Genomic DNA, 20,897 nt, shown 5'->3' with positions numbered 1-20,897 from the left:
GGGTGTGTGAGATAGATACGCGTGTGTAGAATATATCTGGGAAAAACTCAAGTTGTCCCTGGGAGAGGGAACGGAGGGACTTGGGGGCCAGGACGGAAGATGACGAACCCTGTGTGAGAATGCCCTTCTGGATCATTTTGTTTTAATACACACACAGCGTTTTGTGCCGTGTGTGTGTATTAACTTCGTTTTTAAGCCACTCTTCCTCCACAGCGCAGGCCGGTGCAACGTAAACAACAACGAGGGCTCAGAGGTGTGCACGCCCCACCGGCTGCTCTCCTGCGGGGTTGGCTCCCTTCCCCAGGACGCTACAAGCTGAGCGGGCAACACGAGGAGGTAATGATGAGCTGTTCAGACAGGACAGAACTTCCTGGTCCGCATTTGAACAGGCCGCACAGAGTGTCCTGAGGGAGGTTGTGGCAAGGGACAGCTGTGGGAGGTTCCAGCCATCGCCTGCAGGCCCCTGGGCTCCAGTCCCCAAAATCACTCCCGAATGTGACTCCAGCTCACGGAGCATGTCAAACTCAGTGTCAACCCTCAGTGTCAACTCAAAGGCATGAAACATTTATTAGCATGAAGATACAGGGGGCACTGAACTTTTTTTAAACCACTTTTTTTTTTTTTTAAGGATCTTATTTATTTTTAGACAGAGGAAGGGAGGGAGAAAGAGAGGAAGAGAAACATCAGTGTGTGGTTGCCTCTCATGCGCCCCCTACTGGGGACCTGGCTCCACAGCCCAGGCATGTGCCCTTTGGTCCGCAGGATGGCGCTCAATCCATGGCGCCACAGCAGCCAGGGCGAGGGCATTGTTAACAAGGGTAAAGAGACTGTAAAACGTCTTCTTTCACGGTGTCCCCACTACAGAAACGATACCTGCGGAGGGGAACATGTTCAGGGTGAGGCTCATCAGCTTGGAGAAATGTGACCTCAGACAGGTAAACGGCATTTAGCCAACCCCTGGAATTCAGATCTTTTTAACCCAAAGGCTCTGTGGCACCAGGCAGAGTCCACATGATTCTCACTAAGCAAAACCCCTTAAGGAACTCCCTCCCCTCCCATGGCCCGTTAACAACAGCGTGAATGAGCTGCGTCACACTAAGGATTTACAAAACCAAAGGGGTCTCCAGGGAGCCTGCAGCTTTGGGCCTGGCCATGAACTCAGAGGCCAGGGGCGCCTCAGCCTGTCCAGAGGGTACTTTCCCGAGAGTTAAAATCCTGCAGCATTTTCAGATACTGCTTCTGGGCGTGGAAAGCATGGCAGCTGCTTGGGAAAACAGCTGGGCAGTGCTTCTAATTACATAACCTAGCAATTCTGCTCCTGGGCACACACCCAAGAAAACTGAGGACATAACATCCACACAAAAAAGTAAACATGAAGGTTTGCAGCGGCATTATTCACAACAGCCCCAGGGTGGAAACAACCCCAATGTCCGTCAACTGGAAAATGGGTAAATAAAATGTGGTATAGCCATATATAGAATATTATTAGAGAATCAATAGAAAGGACTGATACATGATACAACACAGATGAATCTGGTAAATATCCTGCTATGTGAAAGAAGCCAGTCAGGAAGGACGACACATCATGTGACTCCATTATATGAAGTGTCCAGAACAGGAAAATAAAGCTACAGGGACAGAAAACAGGTTGCTTGGAGTTGGAGAAAAGGGATGGGGGATTATGGGGTGCTGGCTGATGGGCGTGGGATTTGGGGTGAGGAGGCAATGGAATGCTCTAAAATTGACTGTAGAAGCAATTACACAACACTGTAAATATACTAAAAGTCACCAAAGTACCCACTTTAAACAAGTGGAATAAAAAATATATCTCAATAAATATGCTGGGGCAGGGGTGGGGAATGCTCACAAAGGGATGCCACTCCTGAGGAGGGCGGAGCCTCTCAGATGGGGCAGCCAACCAGCTGTGAGATGCAGGGCACTCTGACCCCTCCTTTTCTTGCAGGCGCCTTTGGCTGCAAGGGGGTGGTTAGCCAAGCAAGCCTCCCTCAGGGCTCAGCTTCAGAAGCAGCTCCTTGACCAGGAAGCCCTCTTCTGGGGGGAAGACTTTGGTGTTTGGGACAGACAGCGTGGAAGCTGTGCTGCATGTGAAAACAGTAACTCCACCCTCACCCCCACCTAGAGACAGTGGGGTCGCACAGTACAGTCCACAGCCAGGCCTCTCGGGCTCCTCAACACCGGGCCAGCTGTGCGGGCTGGATGGTCACAGTGGGAAGAGGGCTGCATTGGAGGTCAGAGGACTGGGGTCAAGTCCCGGCTGTGCCTCGTGCCTCAAGCTCTGCTCTGGAGTCTACACAGTAATGGCACAGCCTCGGTGACATCTGATCCTGCCAACGACCCGCCAGGGAATAAGCAACAGGACCGTGTACAGTCAGCAGCATTCGGTCATGCAGCTGAGCAAGAGCTTGGCGTGTTTTTGAAAACAATTTGAAGTCCAATATTCTTCCCCCTAGTTTTCCTATGTGGCCTTAGACAAGTCACTTGACTCTCTGAATCTCACTCGCCTCATCTTAAAGTGAGAGCATTCAAAAGGGAATCCCTAAGTTTCCTTCCAATGCTAACATCCCATTATTTTCTCTTATCTTCCTTTGAGGTAGCCTTTCATAGCCTTTCTTTCCGCATTTTAAACACTGTTATGTTCTTTCCCAGCTCTTGCCAAGTGAGATTGTCTTCCGTCAGAAAGAGAAGAGCTTGCCATGCTGAGCCGGATCTGAACACAGTCTATTCTATACTCCTGCCACGCCAGAGTCTCCAAACCACACAACCTGTATTAATAAACGCACCCCGACTGATGTTAACTCAGAGCTTTCCTACCACTCCCGCCCAGGTGGTTTCCTTACTGTGCAAGGAAAACAGCCTTACATTTCCCTGTTGCTCCCATCGACGCCTTAGAACTGATGCCTTGCTCCTCCTGCTCACCTGAATTTGACTCTAAGAAAATGATACCTGACTTTTCAAAGTAAATCAGGTAGCCAGATGGAGAGCTGAGATGAGTAGTTGGGTAGATGAATGGCTGGAGGGATAAGTGGACAGGTAGGTGGTTAAGTGGAAGGGCAGAAAGGGACGAATGAATGCCTGGGGAGATGGACGCACAGAAGGGCGGCTGGGCGATTCAACGTGTGCATGTATGTCTGTGTGGATGGACAGACACGTGAATACAGAAACGAGACTTAGGTGGGAGAAAAAGATACGCACTCAGTCCCGTCTTCGCCACATTGCACTGTGACCTGCGAAGCCCCCAGTTTGGGCTGGAAGATATTTATCACGTGGTTGTTCCAGAGGAACTTCACCTTCTGGATTTTTCCAACATTGAGGTTCACATCAATGTCACGTGCATGGCTGGCATCCGGTTTGAGGGACCCTCTGAAAGCAGAGACACAGAACGTTCCATCAGCTGGAGAGACGCACACCTGCAATGTCAGCCACCTACCATTTCTCCAAACACTGGCTGCTGGGTTTTTGCAAATACCGTCAATGACTTCATCACACCCAGGGACTGCTAACACGCAAATGTATTTGTGGAGAACACACCTTTGAGAAATACGAGATTCTACTTGTTTCCACGGTTTTAATTGGTACCCAGAGTGAAGTCGAATATTTGGGGTGGGGTATTAACTCTCTAAGTTCACCGCAGGACTCCTTACGTCTTATGTTTGGAGATGCCTTTGGTTCAGCAGAGGTCATTGTAGGCATCTCACATGGAGCACAGGAAGTTGTCAAAGAACTCTAACTTAACATGAGAGTTATTATGTAAAGTTAGTGCAAAAGCAGAATCTCATTTTACAGCACAGTTAAGCATTCATCCAAGACATTTTTACTGAGCAGCTCACACGCCCAGCAAAAGCTAGGTGCTGAGGCAGTCTCGGCGACAAGACGCTGGCCCCAGACTCACGTGCAGTGTGAGGAGGTGTGTGTTGGACAGGAAGGAGTTGCCTTATAAATGAGCCTTGTCTAAGGAGAATGTGATGTTCCCGAAACCCAAGCAGGAAGGAAGCAACGATTGACAGTCAAAAGGAGTCAGCATTTAACATAGCGAACTCTGGCCCTGGCTGAGTAGCTCACTTGGTTAGAGCACCATCTTGATACAGCAAGGTTGCAGGTTCGATCCCCAGCCAGGTACATGTAAGAACCAACCAATGAATGCATAAAATAAGGAGACCAACAAATCAATGTTTCTCTCTCTCCTTCCTTCCTCTCTGAAAATCAGTAAATAAACATTTTTAAAAGATAGTGAGTTCTTCCTCTCTGGGCATCACTTTTCTCATCTGGCGTGACTGAACTAGATGCTGAGACTTCCTTCTGGCTCTGACATTCCAGGACTCCATGGCTCTGCAGAATAGGTGGCTGGATTTATAAAGCAGTTTATGTCCAGTATTTTACAAATAACCTGTTGGGGAAAACATGGCCGTTTCGCTTTACTATCAAACTTACTTGAAAATCTCATATTGCTTTGAGTTTCCGTTACTTCCGTAGAGAGCAATCCTGATGTAGCCACTCACTTTCTTTTTCCCAGCCAGTGTGACTGAGACCTTGTATCTCCAAGCTGTGCAAAGAAAGGAATGCAACCCGTTCGATGGACTCATCCTATTGGAAAAAGTGACCCTAGGGAGGCACTGTCATTCCCAGCTCTGAATCCCTGGGAGTGTGAGCAAGGGGGCAATGTGACGAATGGTTACCTTCAGTGAAGCCGGGGCCCCAGGAATTGGGATTCCGGGCCGGCGTGAGGGACTCGGGGATATAAGTGTCACGGTCCAGCATGGTCTCTTGCCAGTTCAGCCGTGCGGCGGGCTGCTCTGCCCGTGGGCCTGTGCTGCACGTGACCACGCCAGCCAGGTCCCCGGGAGAGGGGGTGTCTGGGGCTCCAACATTTGGATACATCGCTTACTGTTCTCTGTTTTTATTTTTGTCATTTTGCCATGCAATGGACATATTCTCCATGGAAACCCACCCAGATCAATTAAAGAAATAACAAAAGGAAGGCTTCATCAACCCCCCATCCACCTGCCCTCCATCTCAGGTGCTTCCCGGAAGTCACCAGTCTGGTCTCTACACTTAGTAAGTCCAGGGGCAACTTTGCTTCTCAAGAAGGACATCTGGCTCTGTCTGGAGACATTGTCCATTGTCGCACCAGGGGAGTGGGGTGGGTGGGTGGGTGGGGGCTACTGGCGTCTCTCTGGTAGAGGCCATGGATTTTTTGAACATACTACAGTGCACAGGACAGCCCCCCCCCATCCCCAATAACAAATTATCCAATCTCCAATGTCAACAGAGCCAAGGTTGCGATTCCCCAATCTAGAGCTTCCTATGAGCATTTACACACGCTTATATGAATATATAAAACTATAGGCTTCTCCCCCTTCCGTCAATAGCACGCACTGTTATCCTCTATTCTCTCCACCCATCCCACACCAGACAATTCACGGCCCTTCTCTGTCCCGTCCTGTGGCTCCAGAAGGTTAACCTCACCTGGAACCCACGCCACAGGCTTTCTGTTGGGTTTGGTTCATGAGAGGTTTACACAGGAGGGCAGAGGCAGGAGGAGGGAGATGAAGGCATTTGCTCCTCTGCACCCTCCTTGTTCCAGTGCCAGGTGCCCGGCAGTAACTGGCTTCCTCTCCGATGCCACTCCATTCCAGGGGCCCCGTGGCCACTGGATTCTGGGAGCCTTGGCATCTCTGGTCTGTTCCCTTACCCCTGTCCACACCTCCAAAAGCAGGTGCTTCAGTGAGGTCTCTTCATACAAACCACCTGGGTGAGTGCCATTTCCTGCGGGGACCCTTGCTCATCCCTGGCACATTACATGTTGTTTTGCTATTTGCTTTGTCACTTAACATGCCTGAGAGGTTTCTTATCTCCTTTTTTAAATGGCTACGTATAATATTTGGCTGTGTATCAATTACACAGGGTTGACACAGGGGTGGGGGGACATGGGACCCAGGCTGGGCCACTCACTGCACCTCTTCCACTGATCAGGATTATTGGTTACAGGGGAGAACGTGAGACCCCAGACAAGTGCCATTCTACTGCCCTTCCACTGTACTGTCCTTCTATTCTAGCATAAGCAGGTTAGAGTGGGGTTTCTCTCTGTTGCTATCAAGGGTCCTAATGAATAAGGTTGATCCACCTTTTAACATTATTTGCAACTTTAAATGTATTTGCAAATTTTAAATGGGCAAAACAGAAACTTACTAGTGAAGTTACCACTCTCTCCTGTGTTCAGGAAAAACGTCTGTCCCACAGCTCTGGTTTTCCCCTGAAACTGGTCAGCGTAGTGCCCCATTTTGGGGCATCCTCCGACTGGACAAGGGAAACAGTTGCTCTAGTGGAAAAAAATAATTTGTCTGTGAGCCGCTGGCCTTTAACCTACCCACTCAGTTACTCAATGGATTAGTTCCTCTTCCCATCCACCCCCAACCCTCCATCCCTCACCGATTCTCTCATCTACCTAACCATCTTTCCATTCATCTATCCATTCTACCCTCCACCCACTGATGACTGCACACACGTATTCATCTTTCCCATGCCACCCATGCACCCTTCGAGAATTTTTCAGAAGGAACAGTGGAGGGTCTGGGGACAGCCCAGCCCAGGCAAGGCTGTGCCGTCCACCTCCCGCCCGCCCTGCCCCTGGAAGGAATGAGCAAGCCTCAGCATTATCAGGAGCTGCTCTTATCAGTCGTGCAGTTACAACTCTGTGCTGTTCCAAGGCACAAGGACAAAACCGACAACGACAGAGCCACCAGCAACACCGTCTCCAGGTGCCTGGGGTGACCCACCTCCTCAAACTCCGTGTAGGACGCACACGGGTAGCCCAGGAAGCCACTGGGGTTGAGGATGCTGCTTGCGTAGTACTTGTAGCTTCTCAGGTGATTGCAAGCTGCAAAGTCTCGGGTTCCTGAGGAAGGAAAAGCCACCAGAGCTCACAAAGGCCTTTCACGTGTGAAGCTTGACCCATTCTGACTGAGTAAGAAATTGCCACCACGTCTCACAGGTGAGCCTCAGCACTCCCGAATGCTTGGGTCACCATTTAAAGTTTCTATCATTGACTTCGACATACTTAGGGACAAGCAGGAAATTTGGGGACTCGTTTAACACTGGTGTTTGGCTAGAGTCGCTTTACGCCCCCCCCCCCCCCCCCCATGCTTGCATTTGCTGAGGGGGACCTACTCGGGCTGGGGCAATGGCTGAGCAGTGACAAGTTCTAACAAGGCATGTTTGTCCAAGCCTCCAGGGGCCGGGCATTGGACATAAATGAACGATGAGGGCTAGGGGCATGAGGGTGAGGTGGGGTGAAAAAATAGAGAGAGAGAGGAAAGAGAGAAGGAGAGAAAGAACATCAATCGCTTTAAAAAGGACTCTTCCGCAGGGCAGCCATTGTCAAATGTTAGGGCCCGGATTGCTTGGTCTTCCAATCTTTCATCAGAAGCCAGCATCTTGACTCTCACATAAAAATTGTTCATGCTTCAATGATTGCAATGCATTCCCATTTACTAACCTGTCACCATAAAGGCCAACCGCAGCTATGGGAGGTGGCGTTCTGCCCAAGGGCCACAGTTGGAGAACTCTGGACCTCACCGGACAGGCCTCTTACAGGAACCCAGCCTTTTTGTGTCTGCGGCCTCGGGCTGAAAAATTCCTCCTCCTCACTATTCCAGGCACAAGGTCAAAATGCGCTGGGGACCGAGGTCACCATGGCCATCTGGCCACTCTTCCACTGCATTTTATTTACTATCTTTTTCTTTAAATCAAAGTCCTCTTGTTCGCAAAATCATTTGTTTTGTCTCTCCAGCTACTTGGTACAGAACTTCCCATGGCGTGACCCACAGTGACCTCAGACATACCTGGGGACCACATCTGGGGGGTCTGGTGGGCTTCATCCACCACCCACGGAGAAAAGACAGGTGCCCTTTGTGCCGGGGGATTAGCTCACCACAGCCCGAGGCCCAGCCTGCCCACGGCCCAGCGACTTCCAGCCAAGCAGGTTAGTGCCCCACACCAATGCTCATTACCAGACGACACAACCTATTTCAAACTTAATTGTTTCTTTCATCCAAAATTGCTGCCCAGGGATCCCCTAATAGAGGAGCAAGGGGATTTCATTGTTCCTCGGCGCCCAGCACCGGGTGACTGGGAGGCCCACACAATAGAGGCGCACTCCAGTGTGCACGGGCTTGTTCATGCTAAATTGCCTCTTTAATTAAACCTGGGCTCCTTTCTATTATGTGTGCCCTGTTCAGTCACTTCTGGGAGGGGGCAGCCTTCATTGTGACTCTGGTGTTCCTTCGGGGGGTGGAGCAGCCATGTCCTCCCCGGAGTTACCTGGCGCTGAGTGGAGAGGAGGTCAAAGGCGCCACTCACAGCTGGCGGATGCTGGCTGCGGCTTTATAGACTCGACTCTTTCACATTCAGCACATGGGATATTAAAAGGCCACGAAGGCCGCTCAGCTCAGTGGAATGAACTGCACTGGGTTCTTCCTTTTGGTCAAACCCTGAGCAGGGTTCTGGGGTGTCTGGGATGCACAGGACACAGGCCCTGGCTTTGGGAAATGCCCAGCTCAGAACATCAAATGCTCAGATGAAATGACCACAGACTCAAAGCCCCCATTTTCAGGAAGGAGATGAAGTCGGGGCTCACGGGAGAGGCAACAGGAACAGAGCAAAGGCCAGGCTAGGGCAGCTAATGGAGATGGTGCTGTAAGTCACCTGAAATTAGGGGGACGGAGCCTGCTCTCTCGGATACATGGAGACACACCTGTGACGACACAGGGGCCGTCTATTACCCCTGACAAGCCCAGGGGAGACTTGCATGGTGGCCTTACAAACTCAGAGACCAAAAGCTACCACCTGGGATGGTCTGAACATAAAACTTCCTTACTAAAAGCACGGGTGGTAGTCGCGGCCCAGGCCTGTAGCTTCCTGCACGAAGGTCACTCTTTACCTTCACTGAACCTATTTTCTTTTTTTATGTAGGGTAACGTGCCTTTAAAATGCCAGAATAATCTTTTCTAGGCCCTTCAGAGCATCCCCCACCACCAGAGCCCCAGACCACAGAACCCTTCACTGTTATCCTGCTCCCCAAATACCACCCCTGTTTGCTGTAACCGCTGATCATCAACTATTCTGTACCCACCAGTGTAAAAGAAGGATGTGCTTCTCTGTTTTACTTTTTATCTGATTCCACAGTTTTTCCAGTTTGCTTTCTCTCTCCCCCTGAATCTACCAGCAGGTTTCATGTAACCCCCTTAGGTCCCCTTCTTTGATTCCAATGTATAAAATGAGCTGCAAAACTGCCCTTCTCCAGAGCATTTTCTCAGTCCCTTGAGACTTTCCTTCCCAGCAATTTTCATCAGTTTGGCTCAAATAAACTCATAAAAATTTTCTACAGGTTCGGATGTTTCTGACACCAACATACACGAGGCTTGTCGGCCCCAGATGGCCAGGCCCCCCGCTCCATGCCTGCGCTTCCTGACCCCACAGAGCACATCCCCACTTGGTCTTCTTACCAGCTCCGTCCATTTCCAGTCCTAGCACCTGACAGCAGCCAAGGGTGAGAAAATCAAAGCCTGCTAAGTCTTTGCCTGTACCCTTCAAGAAGCAAGCAGTACAGGCAGGCTGGGGGAGGGGGCGCAAGGCTGGGGCTGGGTGTTTGCCAGTGTGCCTGTTCAGCTCATGTCTCCGCCTCCAGGTAAGGGGGGTGGTGACACAGGCTGGGATATGAGGTCGAGGCTTTGCAACCAGGAATTGGGCTTCAAAGTAAGGTGGCCTTGGGCAAGTTTTGTAACTTTTCTGATCCAGTTTCTTCATCTGTAAAATGGGGGTAGGCAGAGGAACGATCTCAGGGCACTGTTCTGAAAACGCCTGGGAGGGAATGAGTACCCTGCAGGCGTGGTGAACTCGGTACTACGAGGGCCAGCCCACGCATTCTGCTTTTCTCCCCGAGCAGAGCAGCTGCTGTCTTGCTTTTCGAGTGTACATACCTTCCCATAGTCCATTTATATCAATGATGGTGGAAAGGATGTTTTTCTGACATCCAGGCATTTGCTTTCCTCCATTTGGATAGAAATCCAGATGGCCCACCTTTTGGCTCATTCCCAAACCTGAAACATCGGAAGCAGAGGTGAGCAGAGTGGAAAGTGGTCCCAAGGTGAGGCCACGGCCCCAGAGGTTGTCCAACTCCTTCCATCCAGTGCGAGAGTGTTCACGAATCCCCGCCTCGGCTTAGCTGCCCTGGCTGGCTTTGCTGACCATTCTCAAAGATGAGCGCTTGGGAAGACAAGGAGGGAGCAGAGGAAGGGAGCATGCGTACATGTACATCTGTATGTGTCTCTGTCTGTCTGTCTGTCTGTCTGTGTGGGAGGCCCTGGAGAATTCTGATACACCCTGATGCCATTATGCATCAGCAGACATGTATCGGGACTGGTACAATTTCTATGACCTTATTCATTTAAAAAGTTTGATTTCTAGTTACAGTGTTGTGTTGAGACCACACCACACTCCACTGTTATGCTGAGGGCCCCGCACAATGGCTGGGTGCACACACAGGTCACACAGACCTGTGACCACATCCAGGTCCTACTTACACACGCCGGGATCTTGGGTAATTACTGAAGCTTTCTGAGTCTCGGTTTCCTCAGCTAGGAAATAGTAATAATGCTCACTTTTCAGGGTTGTTACTATGGTTAATGAGCTACTGTGCACAAAATGTTGGAGGCAGCTCATGGTAATAATTGTCATTATTAAAAACATATCCTTTATTGGCATATTTCATGACCGGTTATATAAAAAAATAGTTATATAGAAAAAAAAGAACACTGATTTTATTTATTATTTATTCTTTACATCATTTCATTCAGTTATTTTAAAATTTTAATTTATTTAAACTAAAAAAAAAACAATCCACTTGTTTGGTTTTAGAAGAATTAAATAAAGGAATATATTGAATCTCCAACAACACAGACTATTACGAAAGCTTTCACAAAAGAAGTAAGCAAAACATTCCAAGGTTAACTTTGCATTTTGCAAGTACAGGTCAGGCATCAGCAATACATACACCTGCCACTCTGGATAGTGGCAGGCCAGGAAGGGCACGGGGTTTGAAGACTGAGCAACAAGCTTCCATAGGCTAGAGAAGTGGGTTTTTTTGGGGGGGTGGGGTCCATCTGTGGCCACACTGGCCTGGCACTGGCTGTTCACTTGTGGCTGGCACCCACTCTAACTGGCCAGTGTCTGGGCTATTCCTGTAGTGAACCATTTTGCACACCACCCCTGCAATGTATGTGTGGGGGGTGGTGTGTGGGGGGGGGCCCTGGACCTACTCTCACCAGTTACACCCAGGTCACCGAGAGGTGGAGCAGGGCACTCACCTAGGAAAGGGACGAAGGGCGAAGAATCTGTGTGGATCACGTCTACAAACATGGCGTCAGATGCGTCCAGCCGGACTTCCTCGGGCGTGCCCTGGAAGCATGGCTCTGCTGGGTCCAGTCCTGAAGCAGGGGGGGGTGCACAGTGAGGCCATATTCTATGACAAAGCAGGTTCTAACCCCTGTACCCACAGAATCCATGAGGATTTCTGCCTGAAGCAGGGCTGTGCCAGCTCATCTTCAAAGAGAAGCAGAGGGTGGAAGGAGCAGGGTACGCAGGACGCAGTGACCTACATTCTAGCCCAGGTTTGCTCAAGTTCAAACGTCTGTCCTCCCTGAGCTTCAGTTTCCTCATCCAGGAAGTGGGAATAACAGCAACCTACCTCACAGGGTCATCGTGGAAACCCCATGCAAAGGGGTAAGAGAAAGAACTTTGCAAACAGAAAAATTCTCCTTAAACACAACTGTTAATCCCCTTATCTTTCACCCAATGCCTAGTACGGTGCCCAGAGCAAAGAGGACATTCATTAAACTGCACAGTTACATACCAACTTGGCTAATTCTTGTGTGCCTTCATTTTGCCTACTGATTCATTCATTCATTCATTCTCAGTACTTTCTGAGTGCCTTCTAAGGCAGGGCTCGGAAAATTGAAGCTAGGCACTTCGATTTTCTGCTTGTGTTTGACACAGCAAAGACAATCAGGAAGTATTTGTGTTAAAAAGGAAAAAAACATTTCGCTTTTTAAAAGTCTGCCACACTCTAGCAATAATAATCCTGAAGTCAAGGGTTTCAGGTGCTAGTTATATCTTCTTTTTTGTAAGCGTGTTTTCACTTACAATCATATACATGTATTTTGTAATTCACATGAAAATATATGGACAATTATATTTTACTTGGCGGGCAGTTTCTAAAATCAGAGGACCAGTAGGACCAGTAGGGGCGCCCTTGGCCATGGGAAGTGCAAATGTCTGGGCTTCCACCACCCGCAGGCTGCAGGACCCGTGTGTCCCCTACCTGTGATCCTGCCCACGAGGCCTCCCAGCCTCCTGCCCGCCTCCGCTGCTGCATGCGCGCCCAGGCTGTGGCCGATGAGGTGCACGTTCTCGAGGCTGTAACCCATCTCGGTCTGTGGAAGGATGATGTGTCAGGTCAGGTCCCCAAGGCTATGGCGGGGATGAACACGGGCTCAGGGAATGGGGATGGGGGCAGGTCTCCAGAGGAACCACAGGGGCTCCAGGACCACCTAGGACAGCGCGACCTTTGCCCCGGGCTGACGCAGTTTCCGGGTCCCCCGGCGCCGGCTGGTGCACTGGCCCGTGCGCTGGCCAACAGTGCTGACCAGCGGCCATCGAGTCAACTGCAGGCCGCCTGGGCGGAGCGCTGCCCGCTTCCATCCGCACCCACCGCGGGCCTTCCTCCCCTCCCCGCAGGGTTTGGGCCTGTCTGCTCTGGGGTGCTCCTTCCAGGAGCCTGGCAGGGGCTTTCCCTCATCCGAGGATGAGGACTCATCTTATGAACTGAGAAATGTTGGACAGCCCAGCCTGCTTTTAGAATCCCCACACTAGCCCGCAAGGAAAGATGGTTTCAAAGCGGGAAACTGAGAGGGAGGGCGGAAGGTTGCAGCTTCGTTTTAGGAAAAGCCCCTCTGTGCTTCCAGGCTTCGGGGCCCAGCCCCTGCCCACCAGTCCCCAGGCTGCCCTCGGCTGCACCCCCGGAGCTTGCCGGCCCCCTCTCTGCCCCTCCCCCACCGGATGCGGCCCAGGCAGGGTTTTACCGACAGTCCTTGTACTAAGAAAGCTATCTCCGCCCCCACAACTCGAATGTTGTGCACGGCTTGGGTGTATATTGTCCTGGCCCCACGTCTCCAATCCACGCAGATGCAGTTCACCTCCTCCACTTTAAACATTGTCTGGGGAACGAAAACAAGAGGGAGAAACCAATGTGTTAAAAGGCACAGGTTGCACACTCCGGAGATGGGTTGCACACCCATCAAGCACCTGGTTGGTGTCAGAGCCTTAATATTAGTCCCCCCACTTCTCCTCACCCTCATGGAGTCACTAGGACCTGGGTCTCTTACCCCCAACAGAACTGTCGTGGGCCCCGAACCCTGGAATGGAGGACGGGACTCGTCTAAGGTCTCCCACGCCATTATTGACACAGCCAAGTCAATAGTAGATCAGGGCTTAGCAAACTATTACCAGAGGGCCAAACCTGCCTGCTCCTATGAATAAAGTTTTATTGGAACACAGCCACACCCATCTGTTTACATAGGCTCCATCTCTGTTTCTCAACTACTGCAGAGCTGACCTTATGACCTGCCGATGCTAACAGATTTACCGCCCGGACCTTTATAGGAAATTGGCTAACTCTTGAACTAGGTAGTTGAAGCCACAGGGGAGCTGCTTGCATGTTCCCAGAAATGCAGGAGGGAGGTATAAGGCCCTGAGGGACGAGATAAAATTTAGACTGCGGTAGGCTGCACCACTCCTGGATGCAGGTCCCTTTTACGTTCTGTGGTGGGACCACAGTTTGCTGCCCAAGCACAGACACTGGTCCCCTGGGGGGACCAAATAAATGTCCGAAAGGGCCTCTGAGATCCTGTGTTCACTTGGGGATGGCCCAGACTGCAGCTTGGACTGAGGCAGGGAGGGGTTGGCTGGAGGCCAGGGCCGTGTGACTGACCACGTTTCCCTGGCTCTCCCAGCTCCAGGTTGACACGGCTGCCTTCTGGGACTGGGAGGGGGGGACATGTGTGAACACCCTAACATCAAGAGGAATAGAGGAGCCGTGGAAAGAAGCTGCCTGAGGTCTACCCCAATGCAGACTAAGCTTAAAGTCACGCCCACGGGCACCTCCCACAGAGGAACTCTGGACACATGGATTGTGGCGTCTTACAGACAGAAGACCTGGTGTTGCGTTCCAGCTCTGGATTCAACTCTGGGCGAGTACTGAACTTTTCCTGCCTCAGTCTCCCCCTCTAGGAAATGGGGACGATCAAATTTACCTTCCTCACAAATTTGCTGGGAGAATTAGATGGGACAAAGACTGACGCTGATTATCGGTGTTCAGCTCATCGTAAGTCCTCCGGAAGTGGACGTTATGAATAATAATTCATTAGTAATATTCGTGATAACTTTAGAACTACACTGTGCAATACGTTATGCATAATAATTCATTAGTAATATTTGTGATAACTTAGAACTACACTGTGCAATACCGTGGCCACCTGTGGCTATTTAAAATTAATTACAGTTAATGAAATTTAAAATTGAGTTCTTTGGTCACACTTGGCACATTTCAAGTGCTCACTAAGCACACAGGTGGCCAGTGGCCCCTGATCTGGACAGTGAAAGCATAAAACAGTTCTACTGTCACAGAAAGTTCTGTGGGGTAGCAGGACTTCAGAGGGTAAAGTTAAAGGTTTTTTTTTTTTTTTTTTAATGTCCTATAGAGGTTTCTATACACCACCGGATACAAATGCCAGGGAATTTGTAGTCTCCACTTCTGGAACTTTCTAATTAAATCTTCACCTGAGTGTATGTTTATTGATTTTAGAGAGAGGGGAAGGGAGGAATTTGAGAGGCGGGGAAGAGAAAGAGAGACCAATGGGAGAGAGAAACTTCAATCAGCTGCTTCTCCAATGTGCCCCAACCAGGGATCAAGTCTGCAACTTAGGTATCTGCCCTGACAGGGAATCAAACCTGCAACATTTTTGGTGCGTGGTTTGCTTCCACCAACTGAGCCACGCAGTCAGGGCTTCTGGGGTTTTTTGCTTGGACTCTGGGTCTCTTCAGCCTCAAGAGGCGATGGCTGGCTAGAAGTCGGTAGGTTGGGAGAACTTGACAATGGATGGTTCTGAGAACCCAGGGTTTCCTTGGGGTTTTAAGGAAGGGTCTGTCTGTCCCTGGAGTGTCTCCTTCCCCAGTCTCAGGGGAATGAAGCTGCCACGTTGGAGCCCGTGTGCTGGGTGCCGGTCTCACAGGGAGTGGCCAGGTGAGGCGGGTGGGCCCCTACCTGGCACATGTCCAGCAGCCAGCTCTCCTCCCCCTTGTCTATGAAGCCGTGGATGATGAAGCGCGTCTTCCGGTCCAGTCGGAAGTTGGAAGCCTCGATGGTGGCTAGGTCCGTGGGGGAGATCCGCTGGTTAAAGTAGAGAAAAGGGATTTGGATGTTGGCCTTTCCAAGCCATAGACCTGTTAGAGCCATTTCTAGCAAGACTGAGCTCACAGGTTCAGCTCCCATGAAGTTGGGGGGTTAAAACATGAGTGCCCAACCGGGGGTTCAAGGATGAAATTCAGAAAGTCCAAGTTCACGGACTTTCTAGCACTTCTGCTAATTATAAAATTGGAAAACAAGGCACAGTTGTCATAGCAACATTGTTGCAAATAAAAGCCAGATATTTTCATGTCACGTTATGGTTGTTGCAGACATCTTAAAAATCATGTATTTTCTTTACTATTTTAAGGAATAGTAGTCACTACTTCAACCCCCTAGATCTTGTTATTTAGTGAGATAATAATAAAGCAGCACATATATGACTATCACATAGATATCTTTTTTAATGTTCCGATACCCATCTTTTAATACAGTTGGTTTCTTTGTAATCCAATGTATTTTATGTTGTGCAGGTAACACATTGTCCTGAGAAGGGGCCCTTATGGTGGAAGAGGCCCCCAGGGCAGAAAAAGTGCAGGGCCCCTGGGGAGGGAGCCCCACTCGGTGGAGCTGTGAGGAGAGTCGAGAGCCTGAAGGACCTAAGAACTGACGCCTACATGTCAGGGGTCTGCTCAGGCCCCTTCGCCAGCCAGGTCACTTCTGAGCACCCGGAGGAAGCCTGTCCTGTGCCGACCTGGCAGGCCTTCTGGGGACTAAAAGTTACTCCCTGGGTCCCTACCTTTTCACTTTTGTGGTTAAATGTCCGCTCTCCTCCACCTGTCTTCTAGCTCCTCAGGAAGGATTTACATCCCCCCGCCCCCACATTCCCCAAGCGGCTTCTCCCCTTCCACTGCCAAGTGCAGGAAGAAGACAGACCCACCAAGCCTGGATTTTTCTCCTGGATAAGTGCTGCCCATACCCCCTTCCTCCCAGGATCAGGAAGTTCCGAGCACACAGTGGGGGACGTGTGAGTTTCTGGGTTGTGCAGCCATAGACCTCATCGGGGGTCCTGATCCTGAGAGCCAGGTGGCAGACACTGGGGACGGGACGCCACCTGGAACACCCCATGCTCTCTAGACAGCTGCGTCAGGGCTCCAGGGCGGGTGCCCCCACCCCCACCCCGCAGTCGCTTCCTGACCGCTCTTACTTGGAAGTTGTTCGGATTCTCATTTGTGAACAGAAGAAACTGGGCGTCGATGTCCTTGGGGGGCCAGGGGAATAACTTCAAGGGCCGCTGAATGGTCCCAGTCCACGGCTGCTCGTCGGAGAAGCAGCCGAAAGGTGTGTAGCAGATGTCCTTTCCTGGGGCACGAAGAGCAACACGCAGACACTGTGAGGTTCCGGAAAGGGGCCTTGTCACCTCAGCCCTCCAAGACAACGTGTCATGGTGCGGCCAGGGCCAGTACTCATCCTTCCCTTGCTGTCAGTGTCCCCAAGTTCCATGGGGACACGAATCACTCGGTGGCTGGAGGTGAATGTGTGTGCCCCAGGTACACATTCCCAGCCCCTCCCTCAGAGATTCTGAGTCAGAGGGTCTGGGGAAGGGGGCTGGAAACCTCACATTTAATGAGGCTTAAGCCTTACCGCCAGGACGGTGGGGGAATGGCCGGGAGCCCCTGGGAATCTTCTACCTTCAAACTGCCTCTTCCGGGAAGCCCCGATGGCCCTTGCATGTCTTCATCTGGCATCGAGTATTTATTAGTCCCTGTGTCGCTGCCTAATGTGCCCTGACATCTACACTGAGCCCGGCACAGCCCACGTGCAGCCGTTCATGGCCATGGTCCAGTTCGCATGTCTTCACGTCATCCTTTCACTCACATTGTCCCCCAAGTCATTCTCTGTCATTTCAGGTTTTCCCTGTTGTTTTCTGAAGAGGGAAATTTCTCAAGACCAGGGATGGTTTATTTCTGCCTCGTTTTGTCTGTGGTAGGGGCGCAAAACTTGCAATAGACAACTCCCAGTAACCACATCTACGCCCGAGGGTCCTTTCTCTAGTATATAGCACAAACATTTTCACAGGAAGTGGTCACCGCAGGGGGACATGGTCCAACCTGGAGGATTTCAATGGGTCCTCTCTCTTGGGCTTCCTCACCTCCTAAACTGATGGTGCCATATGTTGGTCATTTGCTCAAAAACTGGTCATAGTTAACACTTGTTTACTCTGTGCCAGATACCCCACTGGTGCTTTACCAGTATTTTCCTGTTTAAGTCTCCAAGCTGCCCATGAATGAGGAATTACTTCCATTTTACAGATGGAAAAGCCAAGGCACAGAGAGATAGAGTAAGCTGCCCAAGATCACAGCCCATGGTAGTGTCGGGACTTGAACCAGGGACATTTAATTGGGAAGTTTACTAAACACGGAGGAGGCACTAAGACAGATTGGGTACAAGCCCTGCCCTAAATGATGGGGAATCTAACAGGGAAGGAATCGTGATGACCTTGACTGACAAATGCAGGGGCTTGAAGGCCAGGTCCAGGCACCTGGGCTGTTAGGTGGATAGTGGGAAGGTGCTGGAGGGTGCCGTGCTGGTGAGTAGGGTGGGGACTTGCACTCCATGAAGGTGTTTTGGGAAGCCAGGTATAGGTGGCTCGGAGACAGGGGGAGCCTGGGAGAGGTGGGGATCGGAGTGGGCAGGGCAGGGGTGGCGGACCTTACAGGTAACAAGTGTTGTAATCCTGGATGACAGCGGACACGGAGGGAAAGGTGGGGAGATGGCGGTAAGGAGCGGAGCCAAAGCCTGGACAAGTGAGTCTGAGGCATGGTGGGCGGCCCTGGCGCGGGCGCTGCCTGGACACTGAGGGGTGGGATGGGGCAGAGGCCGGGCAAAGGGGCAGCCCCGAGGAAAAGAAGGATGAGGAAAGCGCCCGGGAGTGACCTGTGGGGGATGCCCACCGTTAGGGCAGGCGGAGGAGGTAGATGAGCGAAGTATTGTCCTGTGTCTGCCGCAGCATCAACGCTCTGAACGGCGGTGATTGTGTTTTTCTTGAGATAATGCTCACGCCATTAACTATTATGATAGTCATGATGACGATGCCTCTAACTGCCTCACCCAAAGGCCAGCCCAGGCACAGTCGCTGTCTCCCCAAAGGGACAGTGACAACATCCTCACCTCTGACTGTGGCCAGCAGGAGGAGGCCGATGGACCAGGAGAGCAGCATCTGCACGAGGAGAACACAGACACACAGACAGTGAGGACGGCCACTGAGCCCAGACAGGGCAGGTGGCCCGGAGCATACCGGGGTTGGTGAGGGAAACAAGCTCAGTGCCGGGGCCCTGTTGGGCTGTCCCCGGAGGCCGGGACACTGGGGCTGAGGCCCTCCCCACACACGGGGAGAGGGGCAGCACCTCTGCAGAACCCCAGACTCAGGGTCTCCCGGTGCAGTGGCTTCCCCACCTGTGGGCAGCCGCGTTCCTGCCACACTCCCTGCCTGCCCAGAGCCATGAGTTACCTTGCGATGTTGGGGCTCCACCCAGCCCACGGGCTGGCCGAGGCCTTTTATAACCAGGCTTTATCCTTTGGACTCCTTAGAGGAAAGGACACGGAGGAGAGATAAGTGTGCTTTGACCCGAGGTTATCATAAACACATACAGCCAGCTCAGCCCGGGAGCGGGGCCATTTACAAAGTGCTATTTGGGGAAAGAAAAACGGACTTTGGGGGTAGGAAAGGCCCCTGCTAATGTGAATATACAGATTCAGCTGTCGAAAGATCACATTCCACAGGTGACGACAGGGAAGCACCAAGCCCCCTGTTCCAAACCCATTCAGACACGCGAGCCCACCTCGTGGCCCGACGTTACAGGCAGCAATGGGCCGTTTGCAGACCGTGCTGCCCCCAGGATGCGCCTGTTTGAGACGACACACACGTCCCCTGAACTTTAGGGGCGGGGCGGGTGGAGAGCAGCCCTCCAAAGAACCACCCGGAGAGTAAAAACAAAGGCAGCCCTGTTGCCCGAGAGAGAATAGAACCAACACCGTTGGAATATAGCTTTGTTTAGAAAAAAATAGTCTGCTTTCAGAGCATGTCTGAGCTGCCTCGACTGGACCTTGGCTGGGAGATACGGAGGTGGAGGTGGGTGGGGTCTTTTTTTTTTTTTTTTTTTTTTTTTTTTGTGCAGGGAGGAGGGCGAGCCTGGGTTCTGAACTGCCAGCTGCCGCTGGGCCATTTTTCCAACAGGTACTTTAGGCACGCCAGAGTGCGTGGACCTTATTAAACGCCAGTGCAGTTCAATGAGCTTGGACGAATGTGTACTCTTTTCCATAGGCTCCAGGTCAAGACAGAACACATCCCCAGCATCCAGAAGTCTCTCTCATGGTTCCTCTAACCCCTCCCCCACCCCATAACAGTGCTCTGGTATCTTGCACCATAGATTAGTTTGGTCTGTTCTAGAATTGCCTATCAATGGAATTATTAGTCAGGTTTTTGAGGTTCATCGTGTTGTTGCTTGTGTCGGTAGTGGCTTCCTCCTCACTGCTGGGCCGTGCTGATGTGTTTCTGTGCGAAGGCATCACAGCTGGTTTACCCACGTGGGCTCTGTTTCATCTGGGACTATTACGAGTGATGCTGCTAGGAACGTTCTAGTCTAGTACAAGTGTTTGGTAGACACGTGCACTCCTTTGCTCAGTTTGTCCCCAGGAGTGGAACGGCCTGGGTCCTGGGGTGTGAACACTTTTCCAAAGGGGCCACACCTGTGTCAACTCCCACTGGCAGCTCGGTTCCAGCTGCCACTCATTCCCCACCCCCACACTCTGATCAGTCCCAGGCACACTCCAGTCGCCAGCAATTTCCTGAGGGTTTCAATGATAGACAAATGGCCTCGTCAAGGTTTCTGGGAATGGTAAAGGGACGAGGAAGCCTGAATGGGGTCACCTACACCTGAATACCCAAGCCTAATGTTGTCACCCTGCTGCCCCCAGAGGTGTCCAGCAGCTGGGGATGGAGTCAAAGGCACATAAAGGACCCCACTGAGGAGGACGTAACGGCGGCATTAGGCCAAATGGGAGCCCTAGACCCGAGACACGGGGCCAGCGGTGCCCATCACTCTAGGGCAGAGATACGGGGTCCTGCGGCATGTGCTCCTTGGTGTCCTGCTTCTTTCACGCGACAGGCCTTTGAGATTCACCCACGCTGTTACATGTGTCAGTGCTGAGTGCCAGTGTCACAGAAATGAGTCTACAAACCTTGGTCCTTCCACCAAGGCAAGGTCTAAACAACCGATCACGGAAATATAATTACCAACCGAGACAGGTTCCGGGGGAGACAAGTAAGGAATGTGATAGGAATGTAAAGGAAGATCTGGTCCCACTCTGGCCCTGAGGAGGGCTTCTTGGTGGATATGACATTTAGGCGGAGCCTTGGGGG

General features: G+C 51.3%; 1 protein-coding gene across 1 annotated transcript; it reads right to left on the bottom strand.

Moving 5' to 3' along the window:
* Positions 1-573: 573 nt before the first annotated feature.
* Positions 574-19,000, bottom strand: LOC119040077 (pancreatic lipase-related protein 2-like). Its single transcript, XM_053668527.1, has 13 exons — positions 18,987-19,000; positions 18,647-18,695; positions 16,683-16,837; positions 15,395-15,520; positions 13,155-13,289; positions 12,395-12,506; positions 11,382-11,501; positions 9,996-10,115; positions 6,795-6,913; positions 6,208-6,337; positions 4,450-4,561; positions 3,214-3,381; positions 574-873 (listed from the first exon to the last, which is right to left on the bottom strand). Exons 2-13 carry the CDS (start codon positions 18,693-18,695, stop codon positions 810-812), a joined length of 1,410 nt encoding a protein of 469 aa, XP_053524502.1. The 5' UTR covers positions 18,987-19,000; the 3' UTR covers positions 574-809.
* Between the last annotated feature and the right edge of the window lie 1,897 nt (positions 19,001-20,897).

This window comes from Artibeus jamaicensis, unplaced genomic scaffold (genome assembly GCF_021234435.1).
Source record: "Artibeus jamaicensis isolate MK-2021 breed Jamaican fruit bat unplaced genomic scaffold, CSHL_Jam_final contig_490, whole genome shotgun sequence".
Taxonomy (NCBI): domain Eukaryota; kingdom Metazoa; phylum Chordata; class Mammalia; order Chiroptera; family Phyllostomidae; genus Artibeus; species Artibeus jamaicensis.
Note: the sequence above shows the minus strand (reverse complement) of the source record. Positions and strands in the feature narration are given on the sequence as shown.

Bases quoted from the DNA above. Each gene is read 5' to 3' on its own strand.
- LOC119040077 (XM_053668527.1), bottom strand. From the start codon at position 18,695: ATGCTGCTCTCCTGGTCCATCGGCCTCCTCCTGCTGGCCACAGTCAGA. The intron at 16,838-18,646 runs GTGAGGATGTTG...TTCGTGCCCCAG, and splicing joins CCTGCTGGCCACAGTCAGAG to GAAAGGACATCTGCTACACA. The intron at 11,502-12,394 runs GTAGGGGACACA...CCCCTGCTTCAG, and splicing joins CCTCGTGGGCAGGATCACAG to GACTGGACCCAGCAGAGCCA.